At 41.1% G+C, this 12949-nt stretch overlaps 2 protein-coding genes across 2 annotated transcripts in view; one reads left to right on the forward strand and one right to left on the reverse strand.

Moving 5' to 3' along the window:
• AAGAB (alpha and gamma adaptin binding protein) overlaps positions 1-12949 on the reverse strand; it is a 272788-nt gene that overhangs the window by 234126 nt on the left and 25713 nt on the right. The window lies entirely within an intron of this gene.
• Positions 1-12949, forward strand: part of IQCH (IQ motif containing H) — a 205999-nt gene that overhangs the window by 182717 nt on the left and 10333 nt on the right. Inside the window, exon 19 of the mRNA XM_029950214.1 lies at positions 6246-6368. Coding sequence (XP_029806074.1) covers positions 6246-6368 — 123 coding nt within the window. The remainder of the gene's footprint in view (positions 1-6245; positions 6369-12949) is intronic.

Below are 12949 nucleotides of genomic sequence, written 5' to 3' on the forward strand. Positions count from 1 at the left end.
ATGATTAAGTAAAACCTTTTGTGTTAAATTATGATGTTAATAATGATTCTGTCTCCTGTAATTTATTATAAATTCTCAAATGCTTCTGGTTTGATTTTGATAGAATGCCACAACAACAGAGTTTATGTGATGACTTTATTTTTAGAACTCCTTCTTTGAAGGCACACATTTCCCCGCTACTGCTGCTACTGTAATTATGTACAAAACCAATCACTCATTAGAGTTAGGATACATTATCTTCTAGACAGATGAGGCTAAATAAGCAACACATTAATAATTCAGAGAGCAGTTCATTATGCATGTGGATGCCTGCTTCATAACTGAAATAAGAACCTCATCAGCCTCTGCCAACCCTTAAACAATAGTTCTGTGTTATTGCAACCACATTCAAGTTTACGCTTGTTAAACTGCTACTTGGATTATTTTATCAAACATTCATTTATTTGTGGTCCCTTACTGCCGAGAACAGATTTTGGAAGCTCCTTTTTTAAGTTAATGATTTGAGCAATGGGTGTTATTAATTCTCAGAATATTATAAACATGATTAATTTTCAGGCAGAGATTTATTACATAAGGATTTCAACTATGTCAACTGAAATGCATCACTGTCAAAACAAGTATCATGGTGAAAATAGAATATGCTCCACACTTCAAGTGCTGGTGCTCAGAACTCAATCAATTTAAATTGTGGCTGAAGCAAAATTATATTCTCCAGTGAAAAGGAGTATTTCAGGCTTCCTTTATTTGGCTTGAAGCATTCTTGTTAGATTGTGATTTAGAAAGGTAGTTTAATAAGACTAGACTTCTACCGATAATATTTTGTCTTCTATTTTTTCCCCCATTTTACTAGAAAAGCCTAGAAATCTCCACACATTCCAAATGTAGCCAATGGGAATTTGGAGTGAAGAGCACTGGTCTGAAAGTTATGGATCATGAATTCTGATTTCTCCCTGCCTCAGTTTCCTCATTTATAAAGTAAAGGAGGGTTAAGCAACCCCCAAGGTCTCTTGAGGGATTTGATTTTATGGGGCCTATCAGCTGGGCTTCTGGACCAAGCCCGGCCCAGGAAGTCTCATGTACTACAGGGTACTGAGGGGGACACAAGAAGGGCCCCTCCCTCCATACCACAGAGGTCCATTAAAAGATCTTTTCCCTGCTAAAGTGTTTAGAAAGAAGCAATATTGTTGTGAGAGGTTACATCCTAAGTCCTCATCAGCCATCACCTTAGCTACCAGTTAATATTTTCAGCAGGAATCAACTAGAAGTAAATCCAGCAGATTGTGGCGGGCACTCTCCCAAGCACAGAGGATATAAGGGGAAGTAACAAAGAGCTCCAAGTTTCTTAAAACACACGGGCCAACAATAACCATAATACATAGAACAACACGATAATAACATCCAAAATGTATTGTCTTTACTCCATACTAGGTACTTTAAGTGCTTTACATGCATCTTTATATAACTCCAATATATTAGGCAGGTGCTATTTTTATGCTCGTTTTTAGATAAGAAGACTGAGGTGAAGAAATGTCAAGCAACTTGTGGAAGTCACTCAGCAAGCAAGTGTGGAAGCCAGAATTTAAGCCCATGCCTGTCAGACTGTGTGTCTGCCCACCGTTCAGTCCAACCTGACGTGTACTGGCTGCGAGTCAGTGATGTGGCCCCAGAGGACAGCTTAAGCTCATCTCTAAAGAAGTCTCTGGTTGAGGCCATAGAGAAAGCTCTTCTTCCAGAGGAGGCCTCATCTCGCTTTGTGATCAGGTTGTTTCCAGGCATACTGCCATTATCCACTGGCTTCTAATCTACTCCAAGCGTGGCCAGCACTCAGCACCATGGCCAGATGGTCACGGAGGAGTCTTCTCATGCTGTAAAATCCATTTAGGTTGTAATTTCCTTGGCAAACCTAAATGGATTTTATAACATCAGAAGAGTTGATTACACAAGTCCACCTTAAAAAAAATGTTTTTTGTTTATATAATGCTTTGTACTTTAAATAGGCATGAGCTTATTTGATCCCCATGATGACCCCAAGGAATAGATAAGACAGGGATTATCATACCATTTTACAAATTAGGAAACTGAGGCTATGCAAAGCTAAGTGAGCTGCCCAAAGTCATAAAGTTAATTAAGTAGCAGAGCTCAGGTTTCTTGATTTAAGACCCTCTCTGATGAAAAGGTTTCTTGGTTGGTTGGCTGGCTTTTAATTTCAATAACTTACCTTATTTGTGAAATTATTTAGTTTAACAAATCATAATAAGACCTAACAGCTTTTGACTGCTTGCTCTGTTCCAAGGTCTTTAGATACTCATCTAATTCTCACAATAACACCGTCACCTCTGCTATCTGGCTGCCTAAAAGACAACCCTAGATTATCAACAGTGTTTTCCTCTGGAAACTGTGGAGTTGGTTAAGTCTGAAAAGAGTTCTGTCATTATTAAAGCACATTTATTAAGCACTTAATATAAGCCAGGAACTTCACTCAGCATGAGAGATACAAAGACATTTGCCAGAGTCCCTGTCCTCAGGAAGTTGAAAAGACATAGAAAGTAGATTGGGGCACCAGGGTGGCCCAGTTGATGAAGCGTCCAACCAGCTCAGGTCATAATCTCACAGTTCATGGGCTTGAGCCCCTGCTTCTGATTCTGTGTCTCCCCTGCCCCATCTCTCTGCCCCTCCTCCCGCTTGTGCTCTCTCTCATTCTCTCTCTCTCAAAAAAAAAAAATAAATAAACAAATAAATAAACAAACATAAAAAAAAGAAATAGAAAGTAGTTAGCACATACAAAGGAAAAACCACAAGGCCTCATGTAGGTGCTGTTTGAGTGATGGCCCCTCAACCTGCTACTGGAGTTCTTAGGAGAAAAGAATGTGGACTGGCAGGGACAGGTCTAGTTCTTCCACTAGAAAGAAGGAACTTGGCCTAGCCTTACAGACTAAGGAGTCACCACGTGGCAAGGGGAAGGAGATCTCCCCAGCAGAAGGGATGAAGGCTGAAGAGAGCCCATGGTCTATTAGGAGATAGCAATGAACCAGGTGGGCTGGGACAGAGAACTTGGGAGAGTGGAAACGGGAGAAGTGGTTGGAGAAATCCCCTGAGCCAGTATGGGAGAACAGCAGGCCAGCATCTGGATTTCGTCTTGTAGGCATGGAGGAGACACTGAAGACTTCTGAGCACTGACCAACCCGGGTCTGAGAAACAATCGATCTTGTGGCAATGCTCAGAATCCCAGGCACCAGTGGGGGAAGGAATAGCCCAGGAAATTACATTTAGTTTAGGTCCAAAATACATTGGGATCTGTGGATGACTTCAGAGAAAGAGCAATAACAATAGTATACTGTTTATCAGGTGCCAGGTGCTGGGCCAGGTGCTTATTGAATCACCAAAAGTCAGACAAATTAAATGACACATTCAAGGTCAGTCAGGTTTTCAACCTTAGTCTTTCTGATTCCACACAACTTTTCCACCAAAGAATTCTGTTTGTATCCCCACCTCCCAGGTAGAAAGGAGAAGCAGCTGTCCAGGCCATGATGCTCTGGAGTAGGATGGTAATGGAGATGGAAAAGGCACAGCCTGGAGACACATACCAAATGTCCTGGCTTTTCTTTCAGATTCTTAATGAATCACAACTCCAGGTCTGGGAGGAGGGAGAGTAGCAGTCTCTGTCTGTAGAGAGGAAGACACCTCAAGATAGCCCGTCCTTACTTCTTGCCCAGTAATACTGGACAGTGAGCTCCTCTGCCTTGCTTTGGAGCCAAGATACATGGCGTTGAGCTCAAGCCCGCTGCCAGATGCCTGCCTACCTCTCTCCCTTGCTGACTGGGGCCTAGTCATGGGTTTGCTAGTTTATATACTATGGCAGCATAAGACAAGTCTAGAAAACAAAAATAACCTTGGAATTATCTTGTGAATTCATGGTAATTACCACGCAATTACATGCTCAGTAACCACAATGGAATTCCAGAGTATTTACAGTTCACTTCCACATACAAAAACTCAGGCTTCTGGGCCTTCATGGTGAAGGCAGGAACATGGCACAGCCGGCCATGATAGGGTGAGCAGGCCTGGTGCTCATGCTCCTCCAGACTGGCTGAATAGCTGAGCCAGAACTTCCCTTAGCCATTCTGATTACCCTACCAATAATTTCACCAGTACACTGGAGTTACAATGTCCTCCAAAAGATGTCTACTGGGGGCAAGGCCCGGAAGTAACTGCCCTGGGTTATCATTCTCTGGGGGTCTTCTGCCATTCTCTAGGGTCTACTTCTGTCCCAAAGCACTCACTGACTGGACGCTCCCTGAATTACACTGGAAGAGTCTCTTAAGTCAGAGGGAAGTGCTATAGACTTATTCTATTTCATGCATCCATTCTTTCTTTCATTCAAGAAATGCCAAATGCCTGTTCTGCACTAGCATGATGTCCAGCCTAGAGATTCAGACACCAAGCAGTGCCTTCCTTCAGAGAACACCCAGTCATGACAGGGAGGCAGCCAGGGGAACAGTTCAGGATAGGTCAGGGTGATTACAACGCACAGTTGTGCGGCACGTAAGGGTCCAATAATTTTCTTCTGCAAAATTAAAATTCTCGGTGGGTACAAGTGGGACAATACTAAGGGAGATGTACAACTCAAGATGCATTAGCCTGTGGGAGCCTAACATTTTTATAGATGTGGACTCTGTCTACATGCGGGAAGATCAAGCTTAATAGTACTGAAATGTGACCACCAGATATGGTCCTTTCTGTAAGTGCTGAAAGAAAATATATGTGGGGAGATATGTCACAAAAGATGAACATGAAATCTGAGCAAGAAAGAGACGGGGAATGTGTATGTGTTATACAGGGAAAACCTTTTCACCCTCCTCTGGGCACTAAGTCAGCCCCCAGCTCCCCTGCATTCTCTCAGAGACAGAAAGAATAAGACTTGATGTTTCACAACAGGGTCAGGCCACTATGATCCTTGCAGCCATAGGGGGACCAATAATACCTCCGTTTCCTTCCTCTGTTCCAAGTCACTGCACAAGGGCAAGCACCCGGTTGCCCAATGCCTAAAGGGCCCCAAAATTCAAAATTGGTGCCAGACACCTTCACCGCCCTAAGGTTGGAGGTGGCCCTACAATGCTGTTCTCCAAATTTCCAGTTATCCAAGGACAAACATAACTGATTTTCAAAGGCGAATATCACATTTACAAAGGAAGTGCTATAAAATTGCCAGGATCCAATACTTTCTTGTGTACACACTAAATTTTTAAAGTTCTTAGGAAATATTATAATTGAAATACTTTAGGACTAATGTAACCAGTCTCTTTGGGATAGTTCCCACTGATAGGCAAGCAAGAAAAAGAATAGCAGTTTCTCAAATAAAGAAAGCAATTGGAATAAAAAACTCTCAAGGTGGACTACCCGTAGTGACTTGTTTCCAAAGAGTGTAGTACAGAAACAGGTAAAAGTAATTTTATAGTTTGAAAACCTGGCAAAAACTACCTCAGCGAGATCAAAATTGGCATCATCCATCACAAGTTGTGTTGATACAACTTGATGTACGAGGTGATGAAAATACCTGCATGGTTCTCTTCGCAAGAACACATGACCCCAGTTTAGTCCAGAGAAAAACGTCGGACAATCCCAACAGAGGACATTCCACAAAATACTTGATCCACGCTCCTCAAAACTGTCACAATCATCAAAAACAAGGAAAGTCTGAGAAACCACCACAGCCCAAAAGAACCTAAGGAGACAACTAAATAACAATGTGTTGTCCTGGATTGAATTGTGTAACAGAAAAAGGGATTTAGCAAAAACGAATCAAATCTAAATCAAGTATAGACTTGAGTTAACAGTAACGAGACAATCTGTTTCCTTATGAGACAAACATACCACAACGTTACAGGATATAGGATAGAAATTCTCTGTGTTATCTTCACAACTTTCTGTTAATCTACAACTGTTCTAAAGTTAAAGTTTATTTAAAAATTTTGTGAAGAGGGGCATCTGGGTGGTTCCGTCAGTTAAGAGTCTGACTTTGGCTCAGGTCATGATCTTGCAGTTTATGAGTTCGAGCCCTATATAAGGCTCTGTGCCGACAGCTCGGGGCCTGGAGCCTGCTTTGGATTCTGTGTCTCCCTCTCTCTCTGCACTTTGCCTGCTAATTCTCTGTCTCTCTCTCTCTCAAAAAATAAATAAACGTTAAAAAAATTTTTTTAAACAAGTATTTTGTGGAGAGTCTTACATGCAGCTGTGGTCTTTTCCAGTCGAGGGAAGTCAGTCGCTATGCAGTGATGACGACCGAGCTGAAGCACAACAACCTCTCGCTGGTTTTCCACTATGTTTTTCTCCAGATGTGTAAGGCCCATGGCATCGGCTATGACATTGAGGTACGAAGGCCAAAAGTTGGCCAAGGTGAACCAAACATAGGCCTATAGGTGATCTAGGCAGCTAATAATTCAGTGCCCCTGCACATAGATATTCTCTAAACATTAGTTAGACCTGTATTTACAGGAAAGCTGAGGGCTGCTTGGGGAGAGGTGAACAGGCAGCTCCACAGGGCGGGGGGCACCTGGTTCTGAGAAACTTAGCTCTGTCCTAAACCGGCATGCCCACCTTGGTAAAGCAAAAGTCTTGTAGCTCTTCAGGCTTAGGAGGCCTTTTGGGGACCATCTCTTGATCCTGAGGCATATCCTGAGCTCCCTGAGCCCACTCAAAGCTGCTCATCAGTGAATATCCTCTGTCTCAGCCCGCTTGAGCTGCCATAACAGAACACCACTGACTGGGTGGCTTAACCAACAGAAATTTATTTCTCACCATTCTGGAGGCTAGGAAGTCCAAGGAGAAGGTGCCAGCTGATTCAGTTCCTGGGGAGAGCAGTCTTTCTGGTTTGCAGGCGGCCATTTTCTCACTGTGCTTCAACATGGTGGAGAGAGAGAGAGAGATCTCTGGGGTCCCTGGATCCTTTTACAAGGACACGAGTTCTATAGGAACAGAGCCCTACCTGTATCACCTCATTTAAATTGAATCACCTCCTTAAAGGCCCTGTTTCCAATACAGCCTCATGGGGGGTCAGGGCTTCAACACATGCATTGAGGGGACACGCATTTCAGTTCACAGCATCCTTCTACTTCAACACAGTGATTTCTTTCTAGAAGGAGTTCTGATACAAAAAAAAAAGTTTTTCCCACTTTTGGTCTGTTGCCCGTGATACTGATGGCTCCTTCAGCTGCTTCATCCTTGGTGTCGCCAGATAAGGGCAAATGTGCTTAATATCACCTACCTAAACCTCCTTGAGTCCTAGAGACTCAAGTTGCTCTGAGAAATAGTTTCATGATTTCACACTTTGATTCAGATTTTCAAATCTGAATCTGATGGCTTATTCTAAGACCTGAGTGTGACTCATGCACATCTACCTGTGGAAGACCCATCCCACATGACATCACGCTTATTAAAATATAGTCACTTCCTTTATTAAAAGTCATCTATAGATAATGACACAACTGAGTGACAACCAACTGATCAAATGTTTTGCTTTGTAGACATTCAGTTCTACATTTCTTAATTTTCATTTCTCATACTTGAGAACAAATACAGTTTTTTAGGGGTCACTTCTTTTTGCAGGCTCTCAAAAAGCATATAGACCTTAGGCATGAGGCCAACAGTGAATAGAATAGCCTAACTCCCCCCACCACACTGCAGGGCAACATCAGAGGGCATAAGGCTCTTCAGTTAGACTGATTTACACTGTTTGTAAACACATATAATGGAGCTCATATTCCCTTACAAATTACATTAAAACTGGTAATATATAAGAAATAATGAAAAAGCCAGATTGAATTGATTTACCTGAAATTAACTCTTACATCTGCTCTATACAATCCTTTTGGATTAAACAGTTTTTAGCCCCAACTGATAAGACCAAAAGCCTTCCATGTACCAGGAGGTGGCTAAATCTAAATTTAGCTTTTTCTGAATATATTTTATTTTATTTTCTTCTAAAATATCAAAGCAGAATGAGCTCTGTGAATAGGCATATTTGTCAGGGAAAGTCTCCTGCCCAAAAGAAAATATGCTCCATAACTTTCTATTGCCTGAAATTATTATTAGAGATTTATTTCTTTGGCTAAAGGCTTCCTACTTGATTGGAGTTCCAGTACTTCTGGGAAAAGTAAAACACCTAATTTTATAAGTTATGTATACCTTTGTGACTCTGAATCAATCAGATTCATTTCTAAGAACAAATTTTAGTACAAAAAAATTGCTATGGCCCCAGGGGAACAGAGGATGGTGCAGAGGGAAGAGTTCCACTGAATGTGAGAATGACAGAAAGAGGCAGAGGGGCACCTAAGACATAACTCATTCTATCTCCTGGTCGCCTGAACACACACCCTATAAAGGATGCGAGATGAAATGGGGGAGAAAAGAGAAATATGGATTGGGAACAATGGAGTGACAGAACAATATGAAGAAGAAAAGAGAGAGGATAGAATCCCAAGATAGGAAGAATCCACCAAAAAGGGGGAGGAGGGGATAAAGAGAAAGAAAAAGAACAAATAATAACAAGAAAGTACAAGAAGAGAGAGAGATTTAAAAAAATAACAAAGAAATCTTAAAACTCTGAGGTGAGAAAAAGGAGTCACTGGAAATTCTCCAACAATTTCCTTTCTCCAGTTTTCCTGAGACGGGGTCTCGTCTTCTCACACCTTAGGGTCCATCCATGGTCTGAACTACCCTCTTGTTCTCTTAACTGCATTTTCCTGAAAAGACAGGTGACAGAGCCCCTACTGTGTACTGGCCACTGAGCTAGGCATTAGCTTAACTCTTCATCGTCTCTCTAACCTTCCCATCTCTTCTGTAAGAAGCTATTATTTCTCCTATATCACACTGGGGGATTTAGTTTCAGCCTTTCCCAACATTACATAGCTATGCAACTTGTGGAACTAACCTTTGAATCATAATTATCTATAAAGTTAAATATGATTCTTTCTCTTACACCAAAGGTGTCCCCTATGTACCTTTTCCCCCTAGGACTATTTACATTTTTAAAATATTATTACCAATGCAGTTCAAGAATACTGGAAACTATTTCAAATAAAATAGTCCATCTAGGTACCCCTTATGTATTCTTTAGCTGAAGGAGCACAAACTTCTCCTTAGCCCCCGTGACTCTCTCTACCTTACAGAAGTGGGGAAAAAGCTGCATTCAATACTTAACTTCTCTATACTGTTACTGCCTCCTTAGGTTATGCAGAATCTAAAAAGATGAGCGTAGTCTCTGCTATCCCCTCCCACTCTTGGTCAAATCTAATGTGGGTCCTCTTTCTAGAAAAAGAAGCAACATTAATAATACATCATTGTCAATGTTACCGAAAGAATCCTCAAAAATCCTTAATCTCAACATTTATGTCTTTCTTCCCATTATGATCACAGAATTCCCAATGTTCCTCTTCCAAGCTGTTAAGAGGATAAAAGGGAAATGAGATCACTTCACGAATTTATTTTTCCTTGCTGAATATTGGAAGGAAGCATTACTGAGTTTGTAAGCAACTTGGTGGGTCTCGTTCTTGGTATTTCTGTAATGCTACAGAACACCCCCACTGATTTCCTAATGAAATGAAGTTGTAATGAAAGCCATATGGAGAAAAGTGTCATGTTTACTGCCTGCGACAGTGTGGGGCAGGGCTGGTCTCACACATACATAGGCAATGTGCCATGGGCCTAAATAGCTCCATAACCGCCAGCAATCATTTTTTCAGGCCAGGGTATTGCCATGGTGGCAATCATTAGGGCTGTTCACAAACGTTCTGATTCTCCTCCTTCAAGGCACATAACAGAATTATGCTTCCCCAGCCCTCCCCCTGAAGTCAAGTATGGCCATGTAACTTGTTTGGGCCGAGAAGGGGCTGTGTCCCTTCATGCAGAAGCCTTCAAGAGCCACTTCATGAGTTGCCATGTCCTTTTTCTTGCTTTGGAAATCATGGAAGCTCACTGAGACAGAGCTGCCGTTGCCTGGGTCCCTGAGTGTCCCAACAGTAACCCAGGCCAGCCCACGTGGGAAATGGAGGATAAGCCAGAACCACAGAGTTGTTATAAACAACTAAGAATTGGGTTGATTTTTTAAATTATTGCAGCATAACTTAGCCTATCTGATTGATTCAGAAATCAATATCAAGAAAAGGATGCTCTCCAGGGGCACCTGGTTAGCTCAGTCAGTTAAGTTTCAGACTCTTGATTTTGGCTCAGGTCATGATCTCACAGTTTGGGAGTTCGAGCCCTACATTGGGCTCTGTGCTCACAGCTCAGAGCCTGGAGCTTGCTTTGGATTCTGTGTCTCCGGCTCTCTCTGCCCCTTCCCCACTCACACTGTGTCTCTCTCTCCTTCAAAAATAAATAAACATCTAAAATAAATTTTTTAAAGAAATGGATGCTCCCCAAACTAAAAACTAGTATCATTTCAATGTGTAATCAGTATGAAGTGACATATTTTACATTTTTTTTTGTACTCAGTCTTTGAAAGCCACAGCATATCTCAATTTGGACTACTCATGTGTCAGGTTCTCAGTAGTAGCCCCATGTAGCCAGTGGCTACCATATTGGACAGCACAGAAGGAGAAGCAGGATACCTGACAGATGAGCTAGTCAGTGGTTCTCAACCCGGGCTGCCCATGAAAATGACCTGAGTGAGGAGCTTTAAAAAGTACAGATGGCCAGGGGCACCTGGGTGGCTCAGTCGTTTGAGCCATCAACTTTGGCTCAGGTCATGATCTCACGGTTCCTGAGTTCAGGTCCCGCATCGGGCTCTGTGCACTGACAGCTCAGAGCCTGGAGCCTGCTTCCAATTCTGTATCTCCCTCTCTCTCTGCTCCTTCCCCATTCAGATTCTGTCTCTCACTCACTCTCAAAATTAAATAAATATGTATATATTTAAAAATTTTTTAAAAAGTACAGATGGCCAAACAGGGCTGAGATTAGGATGAGGCAAGTGAGGCCTGCACCTGGAGCACAAAATTTAAGAGAGTATAAAAAATACTCAGTAAGAAAGGTAAAACTATTTTTAATGCATTATCTTAAAGAAAATTAATGCCAAAAAAGTCCATGGTCAACAAAATATCATAACTTTGAATTAAAAAAACTGAGTTTTTCCTTTGCCTTGGGCTCCAGTAGGGCTCAGTATGACACTGTATGCAGAGCCCATTAAATCAGTATTTCTGGAGGTAGGGCCCAGATGATTCTAATCTGCAGCCAAGCATTGAGAGTCACCGTTACAATCCAATGTCTGTCCTGATGCCTATGTTCGCCAATAAAATGTGGAGTCAAGAGGCAGCCTTAATTCTGGCATGCAATTTTTTTTTAAACCAAATCTCATGAACACTTTTTGTGTTTGGACTCCCAGTGATGAGGAGTTCATAATTTCTGGGAGTGGCCATTTCCACTACTGGACAACTCCAGTGTTAACTTTTTATTTATTTGGAAAAAACTGGTTAAAGATAGCTTTCAAAAAAGGATAAAATCATGCCTCTCATATAGATACAAGAATAAAAACATGATAAATATTTTACTTAACAAAGAAAACTTAGATGTTATAATCAGGGAAGAGAATCTAAAAAACCCAGACATCTTTATAGATCAGGAATATTGAAATGGGTATGCAAAAGGAGAGAAAATGAGTTTTTCCACAAGGGGAGCAGGTGAGGGAAATGGACCCAACGTCTCCCAGACTGGAGAGAATTTGTCTCTCAGTCACCTACAACTTAAGAGTCATAAATATTGCCCACTGAATCATGCCACAGACAACACATAGTTTCTATAGACATACAAATTATTTTCCACGCAACAAAGTGCTTCCTTATATATTTTTACCCATTGCTCTCAGAAGAGTGGTTTTCAAATCCTGATTTGCATGAGAATTACCCAGGAAGTGAGCTAAAAAGTAGATTCCCTCCCAAAGATCTTGAATTTGGATGAGGCCTTTTAGGAAGCACACTAGATGATTGTGACAAAGGTGTTCTCAGGATCATATTTCAAAAAACACTGGCAAGAGACAGTAAGTGCTGACAGAGATGTGGAAAAAAGGGAACCCTGTGCATGTTGATGGAAATATAAACTGGCTCAGTTCCTGTGGAAAACAGTACAGAGGTTCCTCAAAAAAACTGAAAATACAACTACCCTATGATCCAGCAATTTCACTTCTGGGCATATACCTGAAGAAAACCACATCACCATCTCAAAAAGATATCTGTACCTCCATGGTCACATTATTCACATAGCCAAGACATGGAAAAAACCTAAGTGTATATTGATGGATGAATGGATAAAGAAAATGTGATGTACATGTATATGAGATGTGAGGTATAAATATAAATACGCATATTTGCTACAACATGGATGGACCTTGAGGGCATTATGTTAAGTGAGACAAGCCAGACAAAGACAAAGACAAATACTGTATGATATCACTTATATATGGAATCTAAAAAAGCTGAGCTCAGAGTAGAATGGTTGGTTACCAGGTTGGGAAGTAGAGGCATTACACAGATATTGTTAAAGGGTACCAACTTACAAGTAGATACATAGGTTCTGGTAATCTAATGCACAGCATAGTGATTATAATGAACAATACTATTTTATATAGTTCAAAACTGCTAACAGACTAGGTTGTAGTAAATGACCTCACCACAAAAAGAAATGATAATTATAGGATGTGATAGAAGTGTTAGCAAAGGCTAGAGTGGTAATCATATCACAATATATAAATATATCAAGGCATGGTATATTTTAGACTTGTACAGTGTTCTATGTAAATTTTATCTCAATTAACAACAACAACCATGTCCTAAAACATCTCCACTCCATATTCTGGAGATTCCTTTTCCAAATGTGCTTCTCACAATGTTTGACAGTTGCTCTGGATTTCAATTCCAACTAGTCTTAGTAGTCTTAGTGTAGCAGGTTTCTCTGTATCTAAAAT

Source organism: Suricata suricatta, chromosome 9, assembly GCF_006229205.1.
Source record: "Suricata suricatta isolate VVHF042 chromosome 9, meerkat_22Aug2017_6uvM2_HiC, whole genome shotgun sequence".
NCBI lineage: Eukaryota > Metazoa > Chordata > Mammalia > Carnivora > Herpestidae > Suricata > Suricata suricatta.